Raw genomic sequence first — 22,792 nt, 5'->3', positions numbered from 1 at the left:
TGTACGTACATACATTTATATGGTAATATCAGGTATTTTTGAAAGTTTTATCACTGCAAGCTTTAAATGGCGTCTGCCATGTATCACTTTGTTGTATTCACATCCCAAAGACAAGATTGGCATCGTTTAACAATTTCTGCAACACTCAGAGTAAAATTTTATGATAATGCAAGAGAAATCTACGCCAATGATGACATTCAAAAGTGTGCATGCGGTACAATACAGGCTCATGACCGGTCCTGACAATGTAGACTACCGGTAGACTACTAGAAAACAATTTTCACGCATAACATTGTAACGAGACCGTAACAAACAACTGAAAACATATTTGGAACTCCTGAAAGAAACAAGTGTTAAAGACATGTAGAAACATTTGCTTCAGTGGGTTAAACCTTGAATTCAAATGGACCATGGGTACAAACACACATAAAAATGTGTACAATTCCATACACGTTTGTACAAGTGGGTTTGTTTATACCGCCATCATGTGATCTCTCAGGAGGTACTGAGTCTATAGAACACCATGTGGTCTTTTTATTCCAGAGTAGGAGTTTTCACCAAAACTTCAAAAAACTGACACAAGGAAGCTTAAATTCTCCCTTTGATTTACTGTCAGTCACATACAACTTTAAACGTAACTACACTTACCCAGTTATGTTGGATATGAATTCTTCTAGAAAGACACAAGATTTCTCTAGATGGGTGGTGTTTATCGTGATTTGAATGAGCTGTAAATGAAAAAGATTACTGTTCATTCCCTTGGTCTAATTTTTGATGATGCTTTGCCCTCTACTGTCATGTCTGCAAGAAGTGCTCTTTTTTATAATACTATTTTCAATACAACAATATTTTCATTCACTATTGATATCTACATCAAACATATCTATATTGGTGAAAATATTACATGATGCTGAACACTATCAGGACTGACGGTCTGACCTTACACTTTCACCACCATGGTTTGGCCCAAATCCAGTTCTACCAATAGTGATGTTGGATTTGTTTACAGGACACTTGGGTCAATAGGTTACATGAAGGGGTCATTAGAACTATGATCAAAGGTCGTAGGGAACCCATATGACTAATGTGAACACTGTATCCAAGGTATGTTGGATGAAAGTTCAAACATATATATCATAAAATTTAAATGTTGCAGCTATGTTGACTTGATGCATGTAGATACACTATAGTGGTGTACAAAATACATTGTTTGTAAACAACAAAGTCGTACAGGCACAGTTCCGATGACACCCTCCCTTTAAGAGGTGGGCTTGTTTTGATGGTTAGAAGGTTTGGAAAGTGTAAATTGGTCACAAAAGGATAGAAATAGAACTCGCCTCAGCTAGTCCTAGGTGTGCTTTCTTGATGAGAGCTGAAAGGCAGCCACTCAGAGTCCGTGACAAGAGAAGATTAGCCGACTTTCTGACCATATCGTCCACTTCTGTATGACTGTAAATTCAGAATCAACACCTAGTTAGAACAGCTCTGGTCTCAATGTTGCACAATCAGAGTGAGTCATGACATGTTGGATTTAAAGGTATACTGTCACCTGTTCCAATTTTGCCACAGTTACCACAGAAAGAGAAAGTCTAACCAATCACAGATTTTAAGCGGGTGGCCGCTTTTTTAAAAACGGCGCCTTCACATGGGCATTTTGAATACCAAGGAACGTCCCTTTGACCATATATGGGCATATTTAGATTACAGGTGACTGTATACCTTTAAGGGCATACTGAAAGCATCCAGTATTACTAGTACACAATCAAAGTGTTTTAAAAATGTCACATAAAAAGACAATGCTAACTCTATAATAATGTCGGTCTTGTCAGAGACACCAATACTAATTGGAATATTTTTATGACAGGCCTGCATCACTTAATATTTGATTTATTTGCACATGATGTAATTCTCACCTTAGATTGAGATCTTCTGAAAATTTCAAGCATGCATAGATGAACTCCTTGATTTGATGGTAGGTCCTTGGGACAAACTCTGAAAATGGCAGCCTTTTGGGATATGATTGCTGTGCACAAAAAACACAAACGTTGAGAGTTAGACCACCATATTCCTACTCAGCAAACACACACCTAACATACATGCTAGCAATATCATTGATAATGATAACTCTTACACAACTTTTAACCCAATACAGATAACGCAGGAATGGCGGCCACTTTGAATTTCAAATATCTGTAAATATTGGGTAATTTGTGCCTCTGGTACCAAAATTTGCCTAGTGTTCCCAATTTTCATTCTTTATATTTGAAGAGAATGGTTGAAAGTTTGCTTGAGGAAAGTTTACACAAAAGTGTAAGTCTTTCATTTTCAAAGCGCAAACTACCTGAACTACACCGTTGGGTCCTATACAATACAGAGGGGATGAATATGAATTGACATACATGTCAAAAGTATCTACTGCAATACACAAGGCTAAAATGTCCACTGCAATTCTAACCTTTTCAAGTTCTCCATCATGATATGGAAACTGGTCAGTCACTCTGCAGTACTCCTCATCCGTCTCAACGTACATGGATGTGTAGTTATCCTCGTCAAAGATATCCCGGAATACCTGCACCCACTGTTTCATCAGTATTTCATTGTACTGGTCCTTGAGTTCCACAAGAAGCTCTAACAGCTTGGATGCATGGAAACCATAGGTCTGATGATGAATATAATGTCAGAATTATGAAGCACGGTTATCCACAATTGAAACAAAAGTTCAAGTCTACTTATAGGTATGACATACTAGCAGTTAGCGTGGCAATAGTTGTCATATGCAAATGACAAGACTAATATATCCAAATGATAAAGTGCCATAAAGAGATTTTTGTTTGGTTGACTTTGTCAAAATGTGTTCAAAACACGAACATTACCACCAATTCTATCGTTCACTCCTACACCACAATGCATTCATATGACCAAATCTCTTTCAATGCTGCTAGGATTTGCCCTGTCTATACAGGCCTGGTAGAAGCAGCAAAGGCAAAGCCTTGCAAATCCACTGTGAAGACTTTGATAGAACCAGGTGTTTTAAGTGGAGTACTACACGTTGCACATGTCTAATGGGGTTGGAGTGTTTAATGGACAATGTCTAGACAAACTTAAGATCTGAATACAAACAGTAAAGTAACTGGTCACATTTCCCTCTGCCTAGCAGGTCTTTTGATAAGCTGAATCAATACCAGTTAACAAAACAGACAGAGAACTGCTATACTCTACTTACCGTAATGGTGTGACTAAACAGCACAATTTGATTTTTGATTTGAAGGAGAAGAGTTGCATCAGTACAATAGGCCTGTAGAAAAAAAGACAACAAACCATTTGTAAACAGAAGAATTTCTAAAAGTGTTCTCACTATTAACCAACAGAAGTACAGAGGTCTTCCTGAAAACTAGACTCTTTTATTTTCCATATGACCAATATGCAGAAGTAACATCATCACAGGAAAATGTTAGTAGAAATTACAATAATCTGAATTCAAGCTTTTCAGGTATTGAGCTATTCTGGGTAGAGATATTGTATCTATGTTAAACTGTTTCATAAGGTATTGATATGCAGGGTTATAATACATAGAAAGCATCACTGTTTACAAGGAAATTGTAAACTACATATTTTGTAATATTCTAAATTCACAAGACCATACAACTCAAAATAAGGTCTTGTAGTGACATGGGTGTAGCAAATAGGTAGTGACTGTGTCATGTGAACTTACCGAGTGAGTACGGAGTATGGCAACTATCTTATGCAGTGCCATTTCCCAGAGTTCATTCAAGTATTCCCTTGTTACCAAACCCTGCGTTGTGCTTAGAATATGGTCTTCAACCACAAAAAACCTACAACAAACAGTAAGAAGCAGTTGCAAAAGGTTTTCTAATGATGTAAATTCTATAAACGTGATGTTGAAAGTTGCTTAACTTATGAGCTCTGGAAAGACTTGGTGAAGGAATGAAGATGAATATGACAGCTGTCTTGTTCAAAATGAACACAAAGAATGTACAATCAATGAGTTTTGATTAAAAAGATACTTACCCTAAAATTTGGTGGAAATACTTGACATAGCCATTTAATGATTCATACTGTAAAGAAAGCATTGAGAAACATTCAATAAAAGGTATGAATGAGAAATGGTGGAAAATAGCACCTAGGAAATGCATCCTATCTTAATCATATGACTCTGCACTTTGAGTTTTTCAGAAATACGGGCCACCAAGCCCCTTAAGGTGAAGCACATCACTAACTCAAAAAAGTTCTCTTTTGACTCCCAAGAATTGTACATATTGCAAATAGGGATGAGAAATTTGACTCAGTGAGTTATAGAATATCAATGGTTAGAGGGCGCACTAATAAGACATTCCTTTCAAGCAGCTGCACGTGTCATCCATGACTTTAGGCATGTGCCTCATCTAATGAATTTCTCAGCAACTTCTATAAACAATTACACAACAGCAATTTTGATGGCTACCAAATATGGCTTTAATTTAAACCCTTATCAATGGGCAGGTAGTCTACATACGGTAAACACAAGGCTGACAAATACTTCTGTTAATACATGAGGCAATTACACTTCAATTACACTTCAACAGAATACTACATGTACTGTATGACTAGAAACTTATTTGTGTTGACATTATTTGATCTTGAAGTTGACCATGGTAACATAGGATTGCAAGACTGGACAATACTTTAATGTGCTGAGAAAGTACACACATTTGTAAACACCATGACTACGGTACTACAGTATAGTAAAACATACTGTGAACGTGTACGCTGAGAAAGTACACACATTTGTAAACACCATGACTACGGTACTACAGTATAGTAAAATTGCTGTACCAAACATACTGTGAACGTGTACAGGATCTTGCCTGTATTTTCAGGCGCTTGAGGCATGTAGGAATTTATGATAGCACCAGAAATTTCCAGCATTCACAGTAGGCAAGGAGTTAATATAGAGGCAAACATACATACAGACAATAGTTATACAAGAAAGAGATGATTTACCATGTTATTTGGAGGCTGTGAGGCAAGTCTGGCCTGTTTCTTTCTCTGTGATCTGTAATATGTTTCAAACTGCTCCCTTGATCCCAACACTGAGTAGATGTGTAAACACCTGTAAACTGGTGCAAAGTCTACCATGTCCTGGGCACTGATTTCCTGTGGGGTTCAAAAAACATCAGCTTTTTGTTTAGTTACAGCGGGGTAGAAGTGAATTTTTATTACTTGTACATGTAAACAACAAATAATAATCTGGCATGCTGTTTTAATGTCATGCCATCTGAAAGACACCTTTGAAGTGTTGACCAGGAAGAATGATGAATTCATGTGTACACCACAGAAATTCACAGAAGCAGGTTTTAAACTGACTTTCTTTGTATTCCCCCTTTGGAAATGAACATACAGTACTGTTTCCAGTGTATAGATTAACTGCAAAGATTGCTATGTTCTTGAAAGCTTCATCACAAAATGGTATGAAGCAATTGCTTTCATTAGCACTATTTGACCATATCGATTTGGGAAATGCTTTAACTACATCATTTTAACCACATGGATAAGATCAGGTAAACACTAATATCAGCTGACTCTTACCTCCTCATCATCATCTTCGTCTAAGAGTTCATCTGCATCCTCATCAAATGGGTTAGTAGAGTCATGACTCTCCGATTCAGGTGGACTGATGGGACTTCCCCTGTCTGTGCCTGTACTTGCTCTGACACCCTCCTTCAGTAAATTCTCCTCCACATTCCTCTGTTTCTGTGCCTGTCCACACAAATAGAACCTTTCAGTATTACCTCATTACGCAATGCAATTTATCAAAGAGTGTCGCAGTCCCTTGTTTGCCATATGACTTCTAATCTTTGCCTCACACTAGCCTGCCCTCGATACCCTTGCAAGGTACATGTACATGTAAGGCTCAGCCAAACTAGGCCAATAGCCAAGCCCAATGAGGCCCATAAGTACTGCAAAGCAAAAGTGGGTCTAGCTAGGCCAACTGAGCTGGGCCTTAAACTGTTGACGGGCAGAAAAACAGGGGCCACATTGTGTAGACCACAACATTAATGACCAGCTACATGTATGAGAAAATACACCTGTTAATGAACGTACACACTCAAATGAATCAATATTAAGATGAAGGTTGGAAGACTGGGCTCTCTGATAAATCAGTCTTGTTCCACTGACAAGTTTTGAAAGGATGATAATTTGATGTGATTGTTGTTGCCAGAGTTTGCCCAGCCAGACTCCGATGGGCGACAGAGAAAGACAAGGATAGTTTTCTGGCTAGGATTGATATCTGCCACTTTGCCGGATACAACACCATGGAAAAGTCATGCTGTATCTAGTAGTTATGGCGATTTCTCTTGCATCTTATCCAGTCATACAGAAATCGACAACTTGTTCAGTACAACAGGGACATTCAATAAAGTCAACAATCAAACGATATGATGATACATTAACAGTCTTGACATAATTGGAGAGGTTTTTGTGTGATACCAATACAATCTAACCATTTATTATCATATTACATTGATGAGATAAAAATTGGAGATACTAAATACAATTGATTTAATGAAGATGATGAAATTTTTTATAAGACTGCTGGTGAATTATAAAGAATATTTGAATATATGAACAGTGCAGCCATACCGGAATATATTTGAGCTCATCGTTACAGCAGGAAGTATCACATAAACAGGAAATCAGCATACCTGCTGCATTGCCACTTGCCCAATTCTGTCTGAATGTTTCCGGATGTTTTCCAGGAAATCAACAAACTCTGACTTGGAAGCTTCTTTTATGTTTTCTCTAAGTTTTGGAATGTTCTCCCTCATTATCTGGGAAAACCTGTATTCCTTGACCCTTGGTAGGTATGTGTGTTCTAGCTGCTCCAAAGTCTTGAGAGCTGGGTAGTACCTGATGTCAAAGAAAGGCAAATCAACATACATAGCAAATTATTGGACACTAGTTTACATATGTATACTGCAAAGCATTCATATATGGCAATATTGTGAGTTAAACTTAAAGCATCACTTATCGGGGAAATTCAGTGCTAATAGTACTTCTGTACAGTATTTCCGCTAAGGTTTATTTGTGCGCTAGTTACACAGTGCCTCTGAATGTTCTCCCAGTTTAATATCATGTCATCAACTTTAGTTTCAGTCATTTCGATTGGTATTAGTTTTGGTAATGATAAACATCAAAACTCAGAGGGAAAGGTGCAATCTCAGTGCCAATTTTACTTCTGCTTTTTGAGTTTTAGCGCTCGTTGGCGGCACAGTTGCTACCAAAACATGGTACGCCTGAGCATTCAGGGTACCTTGTGACTACATGACCGGATTTATATCACCCTATAAATTAGCATACATACAGAAGATGCAACATGGATACCCCTGTGGCCGTCATGCCTTTCAGGCACCAAAGCATAAGTTGCTCACCCACTCAAAACCTTAAAGGAAACACTGCTTCTGTATTTAAGAGCAGAACATAGGCAATTACTGGGGTGTCAAAGTCATACTGCTGAGGGTTTCCATGACACATCAAGGTTATCCAATCCAAAAATCAAGAGAACAACAGAAATGGTACTGGGCTGTACTAAAACTAGTACATACTGTACCATTGTTCTAAAACCTTAAAAAAACATTGGAGTTATAATTGAAGTGCATCAAAAGCCATGACTTCTGTGCTTCTACTTTGAAAGAATGAGCAACATCAAAATGGCTTTATCAATACTGTCCAACTGAAGTTTTTCTAATCTATTTTTCTTTTTAACTCAATATGATGGTTAATGGAGAACGACAACACTGGTTCTAAGTGGTTGTACACACCTGCTACTACGTTGCCAGTGACACTGCAATAAGGAAATCAAGCCTCAATAGATTTCCCTTTTCAGATTTCCTGCCCATAAGATTTCATAAAACATGAACATAACTCATCATAGAGTAAATTTAGATGGATTGTACTATTCCTTCCATCAAATCAGCAGCTGTCATGTTGCTTGTATGTCAAAAGAGTACTCAAAGCCAAAATCATTTCATGAAAAATTAGTCTTATGTCATTCTTTAGTGTCTTACGACATTTTAAGAATTTCTTACCTTTCATTTTTCATCTGCTCATTCAACTTTGTGTACATCTCTAAAACTGGAAGAAGAAAGTATAAAAGTATACAATATACATCTGAATATGGTAGAAGTACAGTAATAATACAACCGCAAGTGATCTTCATTTTTGAACTTTATTATATGAGAAATTTGTACAAAAATGTTGACATGCAACACTCCCTGCTGTACTTTTTTCACAGAGAACAAAAATTATTTTCTGTCTAGCCATCTAAGATCAACACACAGATCTGTCTAGCCATCTAAGATCATCAACACAACCATAGAGTAATCAGCAATACACTATTTCCAAGCCTACAATAATGAATATGTTGGTACAATTGTATGCATGCTGTCATGCAGGGATATAATATACATGTACTTTTGTCTGACATGCTAGCAAAGATGTATATTATGTATACATAGATGGGCTGGCAGAACAACGGTGTATCCTACAGATTGGTATGTGCTTCAGTTGCTATGCAACTGACAAAGAAAATGATGGTATCTGCAACATTTGTCATGTGTATTACTTTTGTGTACCAGATATCTGGGTACAGAAACTTACACATCTACGACAACCAGAGACTTTGCACTTCCAACAACTCAATTATTTATTTACCTACCTATTTATTTATTTATTTATTTAATAGGACGATAGAGCAAAGCATCACACATAATGAGCTAAAACCTTGCAAGATTTATTCCAGAAGCTGATAATTTATTGAAAATAATTAGGGTATGAGATAAGATCTTAAGTAACGATAAATTTTTGTAGGAAAGTAACAAAGCTATTACAAACTGATGCCATACCTGGTAAACATAACTGTAAATGTTCTACTGCCGCTACAATATTTCTCTGTATTATTCTGTGTTGCTCCAGCTCTGTTGCCTTGACGACCAGATCTCTTCCTGAGTCTTGGAGTTCTCTATTTGCGGTTAGCACGTGTTTCTGTCAATAAATAAAGTGACAGCCACAAATGAGCTTGGAGAGATGTCTTTTGAAAAAATTATCAGCAGTAATATATCCAAAGTGTGTGTATGTATAGATGTAATTTCTACATGTCACTCATATGAAATACCAGTATAACAAGGAAGTTGGTGTGAGTCAATGGCTGAAAAACTAACTACGACTGAAGGTCCCTTGAACAATCTGAGCAAGCAAGCATCCCTAATTGTAGAAAGACACTGATTAAACTGTCCACTTCTTCACTTTCTTATGATTATTTTGATTATTTTGAATGTTTACAATTTGAACACAGCTTGCTTGTGCTTTGGAATGACAGAGTATAGACAACCACAATAATTGAATGTGATGCTTGGCTTTAACCCTTTTCCTGCCAAGTCCATATTTCACCACCAGGTCAAGATGGTTAAAATTAATGAAACACAACGTATTCCATATGATGTATTTTAAAATAATACTGTATATTTGAAAGCTGTTGAAAACATCAATACTGTAAACTTGATTTTTTTGGACTAAAGATACTACAACAGACCAAGCCAAGTGGGTGAAAATATGTCATGTTTTGACTCAATACTGCTTTTTACTGACTTGGCTGATGGGAAAGTGATACTGTCTGGCAGGAAAAGGGTTAATGGAAGTCAACCTTACTATACAAAGTGTACCTCTACCACTGCTAATGCTATTCATGAAGTTGTACAAATGAAACTCTGTGTGTTACTGGCACTCATGTAAATTTATGTTGATCAAACTTATCACAATTCTGTTTTATGACATGTAATCGCACACAGTACAGTAGTCCATGCTTGCCTGCCCTCTCACTCTTGAAAACATTTCTGTACTATTTTTGGGTCAGTTTGAAAATATTTTGAAATGCATGAAATCTTTGAGCCATCCCGATAGACATACGGTAGAATACTTTGAGCGATCCCAATAGACATACGGTAGAATAAAACTTTTGAAGTCACATCCATTTCAGCTTTAATAATACTGGCCCCTGAAAGGCTCTTTATCAACACATGTTGTTGAAAGTTGAAACATTCTTACAGTGCAATGCATGTAATGTCAATGACCAGCCATACACCTACCATTGATATTATTACATCAACATGGTTGTGATATTAACCCTCAAGCTACCAAGATCATATGTCACCATAGTGTGAAGTTTGTTACATATGTTGCATTTTAACAAAAACATGAATATCTCAAGGCCCATCATAACTTACATACTCATTACTGTAAATATGATTTTCACTGATCAAACCTGCGATGACATACCAAGAAAAATTGGTGAAAATAAGAATAGATTTGGTTCAAAACCACTCATTACTATCTAAACACATGGGGTAGTGATACTGTCTGGCAAGGTTAGGATTGATATTACCATATCATACCACTTATTACTATCTCAACACATGGGGTAGTGATACTGTCTGGTAAGGTTAGGATTGATATTACCATATTATACCACTTATTACTATCTCAACACATGGGGTAGTGATATTGTCTGGCAAGGTTAGGATTGATATTACCATATTATACCACTTATTACTATCTCAACACATGGGGTAGTGATACTGTCTGGCAAGGTTAGGATTGATATTACCATATTATACCACTTATTACTATCTCAACACATGGGGTAGTGATACTGTCTGGTAAGGTTAGGATTGATATTACCATATTCAGTCCGGGTTATGTCCATAGAGAGGATATTACGATTGAACAATCAGCGAACCTGTCGCCGCCAACGTCATGAATAATTACCTTGCAAACCTTGGCTCGTACAATGCAACGAGTTTGGAACTTTTCGTCTTGATTTCGCCCTTTATTTTAGCACTGGGTAGTTTTTAGATGTAGACGTTACGCACAATGTTCAGTGCGGCCGAGATGGTGACCGACACAAGTGGTTAGTACATTGAAAATTACTTATTTGGATGGATTTCCTGGCCGGGTACGGCTCCTAGAAATAGGCATTTGACCCTTGTAAATCTACAGTAAGTTATTTGTCGCCAAATATCGCCTATTTTTGGTCAAATTTCAATTTAACCTTGCCATCTGCAGTATGGAGAATTTTTCAAGCTTTGCAAAGATAGGTCAACTGTTTTAGTCGGTCATCGGAGCACGATGGAGCACGATTTTTTCGATCACCATGCGTTGCCCGGTACGATTGACCCTTCGCTCAGAAAAACGCACGCCGGATCAATCGCCGAGAAGTTAACCAAAAGCTGGAAAAGAGAACGAAAAACGTCCAATAACTCTTTGTCGAATATGGTCAAGGGTTAAGAAACTCAGAAAACTATTCCTGAAGAAATCTTACAATTTTTAACACGGTAGAACGTCGCCAATCGACTGGAGCTAAGATACTTCCAGGTAGCCAACAGTCTCACTCGATCAGTGGATCTGTCAGGTCATATCGCGATCTGAACGAAGTGAAACATCGTAACCTTTGACCCTTGTACATATACAGTACGTGATTGGTTCTTGCCTTAATTTCATTACATATACGGTACGCCATTGGCTCTTCCCTACTATCCTCTATATGGACATAACCGGACTGATATTATACCACTTATTATTATCTCAACACATGGGGTAGTGAAACTGTCTGGCAAGGTTAGGATTGATATTACCATATTATACCACTTATTACTATCTCAACACATGGGGTAGTGATACTGTCTGGCAAGGTTAGGATTGATATTACCATATTATACCACTTATTACTATCTCAACACATGGGGTAGTGATACTGTCTGGCAAGGTTAGGATTGATATTACCATATCATACCACTTATTACTATCTCAACACATGGGTAGTGATACTGTCTGGTAAGGTTAGGATTGATATTACCATATTATACCACTTATTACTATCTCAACACATGGGGTAGTGATAATGTCTGGCAAGGTTAGGATTGATATTTAATACCATATTATACCACTTATTACTATCGCAACACATGGGGTAGTGATACTGTCTGGCAAGGTTAGGATTGATATTACCATATTATACTACTTATTACTATCTCAACACATGGGGGTAGTGATACTGTCTGGCAAGGTTAGGATTGATATTACCATATTATACCACTTATTACTATCTCAACACATGGGGTAGTGATACTGTCTGGTAAGGTTAGGATTGATATTACCATATTATACCACTTATTACTATCTCAACACATGGGGTAGTGATACTGTCTGGCAAGGTTAGGATTGATATTACCATATTATACCACTTATTACTATCTCAACACATGGAGTAGTGATACTGTCTGGCAAGGTTAGGATTGATATTACCATATTATACCACTTATTACTATCTCAACACATGGGGTAGTGATACTGTCTGGCAAGGTTAGGATTGATATTACCATATTATACCACTTATTACTATCTCAACACATGGAGTAGTGATACTGTCTGGCAAGGTTAGGATTGATATTACCATCACACTTTAAAATTTTGGCATTATTTTCTCCTGATCAATTGTTTGCATTTTCCCCCAACCTTCTTTCTAAAGAATGTGTCCAAGGCAAAGTGATAAATAAGCTGTTAAGGCAACCCTCAAATGATATACGGTAGACAGTTTGTTTTTGTTCTTTGAGGCCAAATAATGTACTGGTACATGTATATTGGTTTATTTTCTGACAGGATTAAGCTAATTTTGACTAGTTTTGAGCCAACTTTCGTGTTACCTCAAACGTTTCTTCTCAATTCAGAAAGAAAATGTTATCATTCCCAAGTATATATATCAGTTGGATTTCATGATGTGTTTAGTTCTTGCTATATGCAAATAATTTCTATTTTGCAATGTGTTTTCAATACTATTTTCAAACATCATTTTCATGATATTTGTATCAAGTTTTTTGAGCTATTTGTGTCAAAACCTAGTAATGCTTGTATTGTGATGGGTTGCCAGTCCCTGAATAGCAGTCAACAAGCAATCTTCTTGTTTTGAAATTGCATTATTTCCTTTTTGTAGTGTCTCATTTCACAGATTTACACCTCCACATACAGTATACCCGGTATTTGCATGACATTCTTCAAATACTTGTTTCTTCAAATGCAAAAATTTGCAGAATAGAGAATGCTACTGGATGTAAATCCACCTAAGTGATCTAAAAAAAATAGTGTCAATGACACTGTCCTCCCATTTTACAGAGATACTAAGTACTAGTACACACATGACATTGCATTTTTACAGGTTGATTAGTAAGAAAACTCCATTGCAAGTCCACATTAATCTTATACCCCAGTAATATGAAATGCTCTATCTCATAATGACTTTTACACGTCTGACAGAAAACAACCCTAGGATCAAGACTATCATGTTTTTACAGCAATCCAACAAATACTTTGGGAGAAAATGATTTTTGACCAAAAATGGGAAAAATTGCCATAAAATACAAATATGAAAATTTCACCACAATTTGAACAAATCTGACAAAGGCCAACCCTAGGATCATACATACAAGTTTTCGAGGCAATGGATTAGCGCTTTCAGATTTTTTGACAAAAAACAGGAAAATCGCCCGAAAAATACAACTTTCGAAAATTTCACCACAATTTGAAGAAATGTAACTTAAGTCACTATAAAGACTGCATACCAAGTTCCAACCAAATCTGACCAGTGGTTACAGGGTTTTAGCAATTTGCAGGATTTTTCCTTTTTTCCCTTCATTTGTATATTTTGGACTTTGACATGTTTATTTCAACAAATTCACATTTCCACCCCTGGGTGAACCTGTCCACAAAATACTAAGATGGTAGCTGCTGCGATTTAGGAGTTTTTAATGTGGATGGACATACATCCGCACATGCTAACTAACATACATACATACATACATACATACATACATACATACATACAGACAGACATACAGACAGACATGCATACATTTATTTTTACAGCTTTCAACCTCCAACAGCCGACTAACTTGTCAATATCAGCTTGTTCAACTTGATACTGCTGCTTATAACAATATAACAAGATTAATTACATTCTAAAACAAGACTTGCTTATCAAGATTTATGTCATAAAAACAGCATATCTGTCAGGTTATAAAGAATCTTCAGCTGGTTATCTTTATCAGTATTTTCATCCTATTAACCAAGCACATTTTAACTTTCAAATTAACATTGCAAGTAAGTTCTGTTGAATAAGTTGAGCCTGTAGGTACTCAGAGAAAGCACACAGAAGAGACAAATGTTTGCAACTTAAAAAGTTCAAGGTCATCAAAAGCATTATAAGGAATCATGTAACACTTTCATTGCATTGTTTACACAGATTGCATAACTGCTATAAATAGCACATGAGGAATCTTACAGCCCAGCTTTACCATAAAAACCCTATCACTTTACCACTCTTTTAATTGACCACTCTATTTTCTTCCTCAAAAAGTAATTTTATTTTATCCTTACCAAGTCAACCATAAATGGAAATTGGAACTTTCTCTATCTCTATTTATTTGACCAACCTGTCATGACAAACTATTATGAGCAATTTCTTTTAGATAACATACAGAGCACAATATATGAGGTTCAGAATATGTCAAAGTTGGGATTCAGGAAAGTTGCCTTTACATGTTTTAATCCTCCAAGATGGTAAGCATTTCACTATGAACTGTCAAAATAGTTGAACTTTCTAATAATTCTACACTAAAATTGTTTTGGCTTTGTTGATTTCCTGATTAATTTAATTATTTAAAATCATATTAATTATTTTTTCTGGGTGAATTGATAGGGTATATACAGTACAAGAGTTACAGACAATGTATTAGTCAAATTCAGTTAAAACATCAATTACCATCTAACATTGCATCATTCATATAAATAGCACCTCAGCCTGGAACAGCACAATCATAATCTGCTCATTTACGCAGGCAGTACTTGACTTTGAATGAATGACCTACTACATTTCACCTGTGTACCAAATTTGAAAGCATGACAAAAAGTACCACAAAATTTGCAAATTTCAGATTGAGTTCACAGAGTCATCTTCAGGTCACTCCTAGGAACCTGCACACCAAATTAGAAAGTAATGGCATACACAGTTTCAAAGAAGATTTTAATGGCAAAAATTGCCAAAAATACAAATATGCAAATTTTGTCATTATTTTGATGCATTCTATTTTGAGTTATCACAAATCACCTGCACGCCAATATTTTAAAACGATCCAACCATTGGTTTAAGAGAAAAACATTTTTTACTAAAATGGCAAAAAAAGAAAGAAAAAAATTCATTAAAAATAGAAAGCATCAAATATTGACATCAAATCTATATGTTTAAATGAGTTGGGCCTAAGGTACCTAAAACCCAAATATGACAATGATCAGATGAGTAGTTCCTGAGTTATTGATTTTTGACCATTTTCGCTATTTTTTTCTACCTCATTTGCATATCTATGAGACTAAAAAGTTCATTTTAACAACGGCACATCTACACCATATATGGCATCACTACACCAAAAATCAGCTTAATACGTGCAGCAGTTTCGGATTTTTGCGTTGGACGGACAGACATCCATACATACATACATACAGACAGACATCTCACATACAGACTTTTTCCAACCATATAACCTCCCAATTGCCATATATGTATGGCAAATGGGAGGTAACAAAACAACTTGTGTCAACTGTGAGTAAGCAATCATAGGCATCACTATGTATTTCTTTTATAAGGAATGAATCATTTAGGGAACAATACAAGCCATGAGAATTCAGGGTAAACTCGTGAATGATGAAGATTTTTCATTTCACACTTGATCCATACGATGTACTCAAAGCCACAATTCGAAATGACAGCATCATTCTATTTCTACAAGATTGAACTACACAGATTAAACAATACATGCACGTAAGCCATTGAAAAGCATGCTACATGTATGTCATCAATGAATATCAAAGCAATATTACTTCAACTCACAATGAACACATCATGTATTTATATACCAACATGACAGAAACACACGATACTGAATGTTTGGTTTCTCAAATAGAAGAATCATTTGCCGATATTCAGTCATTATTAAACAGGTTGAGATATACAAAGCTAACCATTCTGTACACACATTCATCCTGAAAATTATGCTACATGTTTCTATACCAGCACAACCTCAATAATATTATTTTGAAACATGAAAATTCATGGTCAGAACTGTGCATTACATTTTATTTCCAACATCTGCCAAATGCCATATTTTATATAAACAGTTAATGTTTGACATCAGAATTATGAGCAGATCTCATGAAATATATAGAAAGTAATTATGAATCTTTTGGAGAATTTTGCATTTCTAAGGTCCACTGAAGCTGAATTTGGATGTTCATCCCTGGCACTCTGAGCTCGGGAGTAAAATGCATTCCAGATCCACTGAGAGTAGGTGTGGCACAGTATAGTGGCGCATGTCTTGATTCCTGAGGACTACATACAATAGTATCAATCAGACACACCTTCAGAACGAGTACACTCAAAAACACTTATGATAGTGATACGTCAGATTCTGAGAATCCAACCCTGACACCATCATTGTTTTACATAATTTTTACACAATCTGCCCGCAGTTTTAAAGTGAAATTGGGCTGTTGGCATCAAAACGAAATGTAGAAAAAATGTTCAGAAAAACACAATGATGGTTGAATAGGGAATATTCTGTGACACTAGGACATGATAGATAACTGGCAGTTAATATTGCAGAGACAGGTCTGCTATTGTTGCTTTGGCTAATTCGGTATGTGACCATTGTAAGACTATTATCTTTCAATTGCTCCTGCTATCCCTAGCGAGGTCATCTCAAAATAGGTTGGGACTCATTAAGGCCTATTTCAATGCAACTACATTTCCTGTATGCATGTTGATTTACAATTGTCTGTAACTCATACAAATTATATCCATTACACCGTATCTATGTCAAAACACACACTCAACATGTATGCTTGCATGCATAAGTACTATGACACTGATAGAATGTAATGATCACTTCTACATGTTATTTGATGCATGATGTCTCTATCATGTTAAGAGATATGGACATCTTATTCAAATGTTGAAATCATAAAAAATGTCCATTTACACAGTAACACATGACAAAATGTCCATTTTTGCAAATTTTGAAAACGGGCAATGCATGTAGATTCTGGGAGGAAAACACACTGCAGACACACATACAGAGTGTAGATGATCATTAGCATTCATACAGTACTCCATCCATACAGGTAAATTTTAACACTGTACCAGTACATGTAGTGTCTGCTACTTACATGTCACATCTTTTTTGTCAATCACAAATACACTCTGCTATTTTTTTACAACCTTATATGTTGCCACAATAACTTTCTGAAATTTATAGAGACATTACATCATTCCAGTATCAGTGCCAGCCCATCATACATTTACATTGAAGTAAAAAGTATCGTATCCATAGTTGTTGATTTGAAAGACACCATATTGCTCATAAAAGTGTGACAGAAATATGTATTCTATTTTATAAAATATGTGTTCTATATATCAAGAAACACATATGTATCCTGAACTGCAGGTGACCCAAGAATTCACAGCCACATGCACACTGGCTGTTTTTCTGTTGCCACTGACATGAACTACACCCCTGTTGCCATTGTAAACTGCCAACAGCCAGCTAAGTCAGTGTGTCAGTTGGTAAAGTCATGCTGTGTAGACAACATTAAGAATGGGTATGACAAATTCTGTTGATGAACATACATATATGTGATTGAAACAAATATTAACCCTTTGAGAGCTGTAATTTTTCCCACCAAAATTGGCAAATTTTAGTGCAACATTTTACTAATTTTTATTGATTTTCTGTAATTACTTGGATAATTTTGCACCAAATGGACATCACATCTCATCTGATACAGTTATTATAAAAATTTTGGCAAAAATCTAAAAAAAATTGACTTGGATATATTTTATAAGGAAACGAAAATAGACTTTGGCGCTCAAAGGGTTAAGTTGAAGGCTAGAAGATCAGACTGAGCTCTATGATAAATCTGTCTTGTTCCACTGAAAAGTTTTGAAAAGGATGATAATTTGATGTGATTGTTGTTGCCAGAGTTTGCCCAGCCAGACTCCGACGGTCAACAGAGAAAGACAAGGATAGTTTTCTGGCTAGGATTGATATCTGCCACTTTGCCGGATACAACACCATGGAAAAGTCATGCTGTATCTAGTAGTTATGGCAATTTATCTTATATCTAACCCAGTCATACAGAAATCAACAACTAGTTCAGTACAACAGGGACATTCAATAAAGCCAACAACCAAAAATGAACTAATCTCAGGTCAGACTGTCCATATGGAGTGCAACATGTACAAATACTTAGTACGTCCAGGACAGTTCTGAAACACTCAAATGAGAACAATAACAGATCCACTTTCTGGAGGACAGGTTTTTGCCTCCAGATATAAACACAAGGTACGGTACAAGGTGACGGTACAGTTAAAAATCAATACCTTTTATGGTGTGAGTGGATAGCAATAAAGCTGTGGCTGCAATCCATCTTGTAATTATCACACTGACTGTCAAGTATAATAAAAGCATCTATACAGGTAGTATTTGATTAGCAAGGATAAAGGATTGGATCGATAACAAACAGCATCTGACCCTACAGTGTATGCTATGATTCTCTGATGAATACCGGTACATGACCCTGTCCTGTATTATAATTCTCTGAGTAGTGGTAGAGATAGTGGTAAACTAGCAGAGCCATTATAGCAACAGTTCCTTCTTGAAGGGACTGTGGTGTAGCCTTACTGATCCTATTTGACATGAAATCACTATCAAAGATGAACATTGTAGGTGCATTAGGGTCAGAATTCTACATGTGATAGCGTACTGTACATCACAAAGACCTTTCTCTTGTAGTCAATAATTTCAATATCTTGGAAGCTTTGTACATACACTTGGCTTATACTACTTATGGTTGATGGAGTAGAAAAGAAATATGTTGTCACTGTTCAATTTTAACATAAACTTCACACAATGTTTCTTTCATAAATGATTGACAAAAATGCTGACTTAGAAATTATTGTCCTCCATTGAAATTCACTGTTCCACATTCCTACAAGTAGTCTTCATGGGTAGTGAAATGCTACAAAAATTTGCAAGGAATGAAATCCTTTTATTCATTCTCTTCAACATTATTTTATATTCCTTTTATGTTAGTAGTCTGGCGTACGAATTTGATGTACGTCCTGTGTTGTCAAATGAACCAATAAACCGACTTCGTCAATTTTTTATAAGACATATTAAAACTAAATGCATGTACATGCATGACCTAAATGACAAGCTATCATGGTAAGCTCAGACCCTTCTTGACACAAGACAAACCCATCCCCTTGGGTAATACAGCCTTGTATTAATCATACCGTCAGTTTAGTGTAAACTCACAAAATGGTTTTCCAAATGGACAACATCTCCCTAATATATGACATTTCTTCCCTTTCTAATAGTTCAATGAAAGACACATGTACATGATCACAGCGATCTCTAACTACAACGACTAGTTGACATACAGTTTAAAAGAAAGGGCAAGTTTTTCTGGCAGTTTTTACAATCCAGAAAAATAATTTTTTCAAATCAATCATGAACTAAAATATTGGCAATATAAAAAGTGCCATTACAACCTGCATGTCGTGAGTGCTACTGTCACAGTTTTTCAGAGCACAGTCCCTTCAGCAGGAGGTGGGAGTGCAGTTAGAGCCACCGATGGCTCATTTGCATACAAGAAATGACGTCATTATCTTCTTAATCTGTTCTGTCTGGGACACACCAAGGTGTGTGCAGATATCATCTCTTGTGACATGTTTAAAGATGCGAAGCAACTAGCTAAATAATAATGCATTCAAAATATTGCCGAAACACAGCAATTATGTGTCTTGTTAATTATTTGTATCTGTGACCCTCATTCACGAATGGTTTAGTATTTTTACAATTAAACACAAAGTGCTGGTAACAGCCCAGCTAGCCAGACTGCTGTTACTGTACATTATCCAAAGGCTCTCAGAAAGGGCAAATACTTGACATGCTACATGTCCCTTCAATCATTCTAATACCGCTAGACAAGTTGAAGATCTTAATCAGCTGAGAGAAGTGTTTCTATCAGCATCCGATGTACACTGTCAATGCTTTTTCAAAACTAAAGATAACAGCTGCAGTCGATTCTGTGAGCCTAAAAATATCACACAAATTGCTCTTGTCACAAACTATGTCACCAAGAAAACCTCATAGACAGATGGTAAGGGGTTGCATATCCTGAGAGAAAATCATACATCGCACTTTAGGCTTGTACTGGGTACATAGGAAATCAAACAACAGTCTAATTGTATCAGTATTGCGAAAACAAGCCATAAAATTTGATTAGGTCAGTAATGCATTGCGGTGCTCAATGAATTCATATGTTAGCATTTTGAAACACCTTTGTTTTCTCTTCTGTTTTATGCATTTTTGTGTCAATAAACATCTAAAAATTAAATCAAAACAGATAAACTAAAATTAAATAGAAACATAATTTAACCATTAAAGGGAAACCTAAGTCCAGCGACATTGACCGTTTATCCCTTCCAAAATCACCCTTGAATAAAATGCAGCTCAAATTTGCAACATAATTGCACGCGCCGACGACTACGGAGCGACGAAAGAGAAGTTGAAGTAGACGACATTTATGGAAATGAGCTCGGAATCCCATGGACGCGAAAGGCTCATGGGAGAAGCGTGCGTGACGTCATCGGTGATACACGAACGTGTGTGACCGCTTACCAAAGCATTGGAGTCTATGACTGCAGGAGTGCAGTTCTGCACGTTACGACTCTTTAATTCTCATCAGTAGCATAAAAAATTATTAACTGTTTTCAGTTGAGTGCAAAAATCACTCAAGGAAGAACAAACCGAGTCAGCTTTTATCGTCGTCCCACAGAACAGCTTTTTCGAAGACAGTGGCTAAAGAAAGTCGGGCGAGTTTTTAAATCTCAAAAGATACAAAGTTATGTTCTACTTCTTTCAGGATGATTTTATAAGGGATTTCGGGACTCTGATACTGATACAAGACGGTACTACACAATGCGGTTCGTATCTTGACATGCTGAGTCAGCCTACTATCGCCGGTTTTAACCAGATAAATGTTAATATTGGCGATTTCGGGACTCTAAAATCCGAAGACGAAACTACACAAAGCAAGGTCTCTCATCTCGACAGCCCGGATCTGCGAAATCGCTCTTATATACTCGATAAATATAGGCAATTTCGTGACTATATCTGGTAATATTGATATTACAAGATACTGGAATGACTTCTTGCCTATTCTCGACCGCGGAGTGACGTCAGTAGGTGAAACGCATACGAGCGAGGTGAATGAGAGATCAGACGATACAGAAGAGAGAATGATACAGAAATTGTGTGGAAATTATGTATATTGAAACTTTGAATATTTCTTTGGTGGTTGAAAAATTCAAACTTCCAACGGCGCTGACGCAAAAATGACTTAAGAATCCGCAAGTACCCGGATGGCCCGCGGTCGAGAATGATGTGTCTCGATCGGCACGCCGGGTCTGAGAAATCGCCGATATTATATTTACCCAATAAATATCAATTGCACCGGGACTCCTAGGCTAATATCGATATCGATACCAGACGATACTAGATTTACGTGCACTGTGTGGTGTCGGCACGCCGGGTCTGCGAAATCACGGATATTTATCCGATAAATATCGGGGACTTTGGACATTAACTCTGACACTAGACGCTACTTTGTCAAAATGTGGGTAAATATCCGATGTATATCGGAGATTTCACCACGTGCCTAACAGGTCTGACCACCGACCACCTCTGTCCGACTCTTAGTTCATAGCATCCGTGGCCGATAGTCAAGAATAATGTATGTTTTACATTATTAGAATTATTCATGCACGAAATACATTTTTTACATGTAAAGGATTTTTTTCATTAAATTTCCACACGAACTTTCATACACTACAATCGGAACTTCGTCGAGAGGGCCGATCAGATATCACCGTGAGTTGGGGATTGCCTTGCAGGAATAACATTCTTTACATGTAATACATTTTTACTTGGCGATCGAGACCTGAACAGAGGACATATCGGACATCGTCGAGAGTTTTGGCTGGTCTTGTATGAAATGCATTCTTTACAACAATATAGACGATACTATTGTTTTAAATAGCGGGCAAATATCCATTATATCGGAGATTTCATCACTTTGTAGATCTGAGTAAGCCCGACTTCCTAAGTTCGACACCAACTTCGAAAAAAAGACGACGCTATACATTTGTCAAATTGCGAATAAATATTTTCCGATGTACCGTATATTGAAGATTTCACAACCTTAAAGATCTGGCTAAGCTCGACTTACGTATCATTCACGAATCAAAAATTAATTTTAAGCGACTGATTAAGAAAACTCTGTTTTAGAAACGTAACGCTGAAGGATCGCAGAGTCACTCAGTGTCAGGTCTCCAATCCAGTTCGGGGTCTGTACAAGCACAGTGACTCCCTCCGCGGAATTACGAACGATGTGTGGAGATACAATGTACTTTCCCATTATTACATATCTTGGTTCAAATTAGTATGGTTTGATTTCAGTGTGGGAAAAGTAATACTCGATGTCAGAAATATCGCTGTCCGAACTCTCCAGAGTCGTCTTACGAACGCGCTAAACTGTTCACGGTACTCCTCCAGCTGCAAGCTACAATCGT

At 36.7% G+C, this 22,792-nt stretch overlaps 1 protein-coding gene across 6 annotated transcripts in view; it reads right to left on the bottom strand.

Annotated features, from left to right (window-relative positions):
• The window catches only part of LOC139120402 (exocyst complex component 6B-like), a 47,852-nt gene that overhangs the window by 13,034 nt on the left and 12,026 nt on the right, over window positions 1–22,792 (bottom strand). For 5 of the 6 annotated variants that reach the window (XM_070684792.1, XM_070684794.1, XM_070684798.1 and 2 more), the window contains exons 3-14: window positions 8,904–9,042; window positions 8,088–8,133; window positions 6,705–6,909; window positions 5,587–5,757; window positions 5,002–5,154; window positions 4,030–4,076; window positions 3,713–3,833; window positions 3,224–3,295; window positions 2,456–2,659; window positions 1,914–2,023; window positions 1,338–1,449; window positions 649–728 (exon numbers count right to left, since the gene is read on the bottom strand). In XM_070684792.1, the coding sequence (XP_070540893.1) occupies window positions 649–728; window positions 1,338–1,449; window positions 1,914–2,023; window positions 2,456–2,659; window positions 3,224–3,295; window positions 3,713–3,833; window positions 4,030–4,076; window positions 5,002–5,154; window positions 5,587–5,757; window positions 6,705–6,909; window positions 8,088–8,133; window positions 8,904–9,042 (1,460 nt within the window). Of the gene's footprint in view, window positions 1–648; window positions 729–1,337; window positions 1,450–1,913; window positions 2,024–2,455; window positions 2,660–3,223; window positions 3,296–3,712; window positions 3,834–4,029; window positions 4,077–5,001; window positions 5,157–5,586; window positions 5,758–6,704; window positions 6,910–8,087; window positions 8,134–8,903; window positions 9,043–22,792 lie in introns of all 6 variants that reach the window. The other variant, XM_070684793.1, reaches the window with a different exon arrangement.

The sequence above is a fragment of the Ptychodera flava genome, chromosome 20 (assembly GCF_041260155.1).
Source record: "Ptychodera flava strain L36383 chromosome 20, AS_Pfla_20210202, whole genome shotgun sequence".
Classification (NCBI taxonomy): Eukaryota; Metazoa; Hemichordata; class Enteropneusta; family Ptychoderidae; genus Ptychodera; species Ptychodera flava.
The sequence above is the reverse complement of the archived record's forward strand: the minus strand, read 5'-3'. Positions and strand labels throughout refer to the sequence as shown.